Source organism: Phytophthora parasitica (genome assembly GCF_000247585.1).
Source record: "Phytophthora parasitica INRA-310 unplaced genomic scaffold supercont2.156, whole genome shotgun sequence".
Classification (NCBI taxonomy): Eukaryota; Oomycota; class Peronosporomycetes; order Peronosporales; family Peronosporaceae; genus Phytophthora; species Phytophthora nicotianae.
Genome location: NW_008649142.1, coordinates 57,461 through 59,489, shown reverse-complemented (window position 1 = coordinate 59,489; position 2,029 = coordinate 57,461). Strand labels below are relative to the sequence as shown.

Here is a 2,029-nt window from a genome sequence, read left to right as displayed (position 1 = left end):
TTTGGTAGCGAACGTCGGATATTATCTTGCAAGATTGCAACCAACCGCTCCGCCAGCTTCGGGACACCCCACAGATGTGTAGGTAGTCGGTTCCAGTATTCGTGCTGACCGAAGAAGGCGATCTCATTCGCCAAACCTTTCTCGATACTCGTTCCTTTGCTCAATTCACGCTGGTTACGGCACTTCACGGCGTGATATCCCAGACGCATTTTCTTCTTCTTGTTCAACAGCAATTCATGCACTGCCAACTCGGCGCCAGTATCCACCAAATCCATCTTCGTCACTACTGCAATCGTGCGCGTACCATTCGGATCAGCTTCTTGGGCTGCTTGTAGGATCTTGGTGTTGTGCATGTCCACATTGGCTGGCACCACAGCGATGATCACAGTACGCTCCTGCTTCATGTATCTGTCCACCATCTGCCGAACTCTTGGAATGATACTCTGGTCTTCACGGTCACCAACTGTACGCACCAGTCCAGGTAGATCCGTGAGAGTGAGATTAGGCAATTCGGGGCCACACATCTCGATCACGATCTGGTCATCGCTGATGTTTTGACCTTCGTCGACAAGTTTCTGGGTGAGTTTGGTGATGGCATCGGGGACGTCTTCGAGTCGGTTGAGCTCTTGTTTCTCTTCACCTTCGTCGTTCTCACTACTTGATTGAAACCGGACGAGACGTACGGTGCCGCGGAAAGTATCCGCACGAGTCAGAATAAGCTGCGTGGGGCATCTCGTCGTGAGTTGGTCGTTCGACGGGAAGGATACACCCGAGAGTGCCGACAGCAGAGACGATTTTCCACTGGAGGTATCGCCCATGACTGCAATCTGTGGCAGCTCGATGTACTGTCCGAGACCAATGTCTCGGAGTTTATCGACTAGTTTTCGCTCTTCCTCACACGTGCGAACCTGTGCCAACAATCCCTTGATCTTCATGGTAGGTTAGTGTTCTGGTGTGTTAACTTTTTAGATAAGCAACGATAATGTGAAGATCGAATTGATCAGAGAAGCACTTTTAGACGTACGTTGACCAAAACGTTGGTACTTAAACTAAGTCTTGAGGAGTAAAGCCTACAACTTAGGCCCAAGTCCATGGTTCTTCTTCTTGAGCTTTCTCGTACTCTTGCAGCAACTTTAATTGCATTTCTTCTTCTTCAGCCATACGAATCGCCAGTTGTTTGTCACTCGCTTGTTGCGCCACTCGCGTCAGTTCTTGTTGTTGCGGAATCTGCATCGACCACGTCTCCAATTCAAGAACGTTTAGAGCCTCCTGGTTCTTACGTAGACGTTCGAGCAGATCTTTACGTTCATCTTCCAGCCTCATTTTCTGTTCCAACTTCTGCTCCATCGTCAATACCGGCGTGGTAGGAAACAACGATAACGTCGTGATAGCTGTGGCTCCCCACGCAGACTGAGGTGGAGATTGTGGCACTGGCGAGTTCGTTAAAACTGGTTCTTCTACACGATGGCTACTAGGCCACACTGGCTCCACCCACACCTCTTCTTCGTCCTGTTTTAAGTAAACCAAGTCGTGTATAGCATCGTCCAAAGGTTTCACTGCTACGCGGTACTGATACTGCTCTTGTATGTCCAGAAACCAATCGTTCAAAGCGTGTAGCCACGAACCAGTTCTTTTCAAGGAACTTGGTTAGTAACTCTTTGGTCGCTTCTGTCTGCTCCGCTCCGCTGCCTCCAAGAGCTCCGTCGCTCATAACTAACACAAGTGTATTCTGGTGCTTCGCCGATCCTGTTGTCTCCAGCAAATCCAGCAATACATAGTACAGTCCGTTGATCCCACTTGAACTTTGACTCAGTGCGTATATCTCCCAGTCAAACTCTTGCGGTGGCAATGCCAATTCTCGGGGCATTTACGATACGACGCCAGCCTGCGCTTCAATAATCTAATTTTCGATCCACATACACGATCTGTCAATTCTCGAAAATTCAGACGCACATCGTAGCCGCTTCTAGCGCCAGCAATGCGTTGATACAGCCACAGACTATTACACACAGCGCCTGCTATATTGTCG

At 49.2% G+C, this 2,029-nt stretch overlaps 2 protein-coding genes across 2 annotated transcripts; both read right to left on the bottom strand.

Moving 5' to 3' along the window:
- Nucleotides 1-45: 45 nt before the first annotated feature.
- Nucleotides 46-935, bottom strand: PPTG_19654 (hypothetical protein; the record flags this gene model as incomplete). Its single annotated transcript, XM_008918209.1, has 1 exon — nt 46-935. A coding segment is annotated over one exon (888 nt), but the record flags the coding sequence as incomplete, so codon positions are not given.
- A 142-nt stretch (nt 936-1,077) lies between these two features.
- PPTG_24681 (hypothetical protein) lies at nt 1,078-1,867 on the bottom strand (the record flags this gene model as incomplete). The annotated part of the gene is made up of 2 exons (XM_008918208.1): nt 1,078-1,509; nt 1,571-1,867. The coding sequence occupies 2 exons, from the start codon at nt 1,865-1,867 to the stop codon at nt 1,078-1,080; spliced, it is 729 nt and encodes a 242-aa protein (XP_008916456.1).
- Nucleotides 1,868-2,029: the final 162 nt, after the last annotated feature.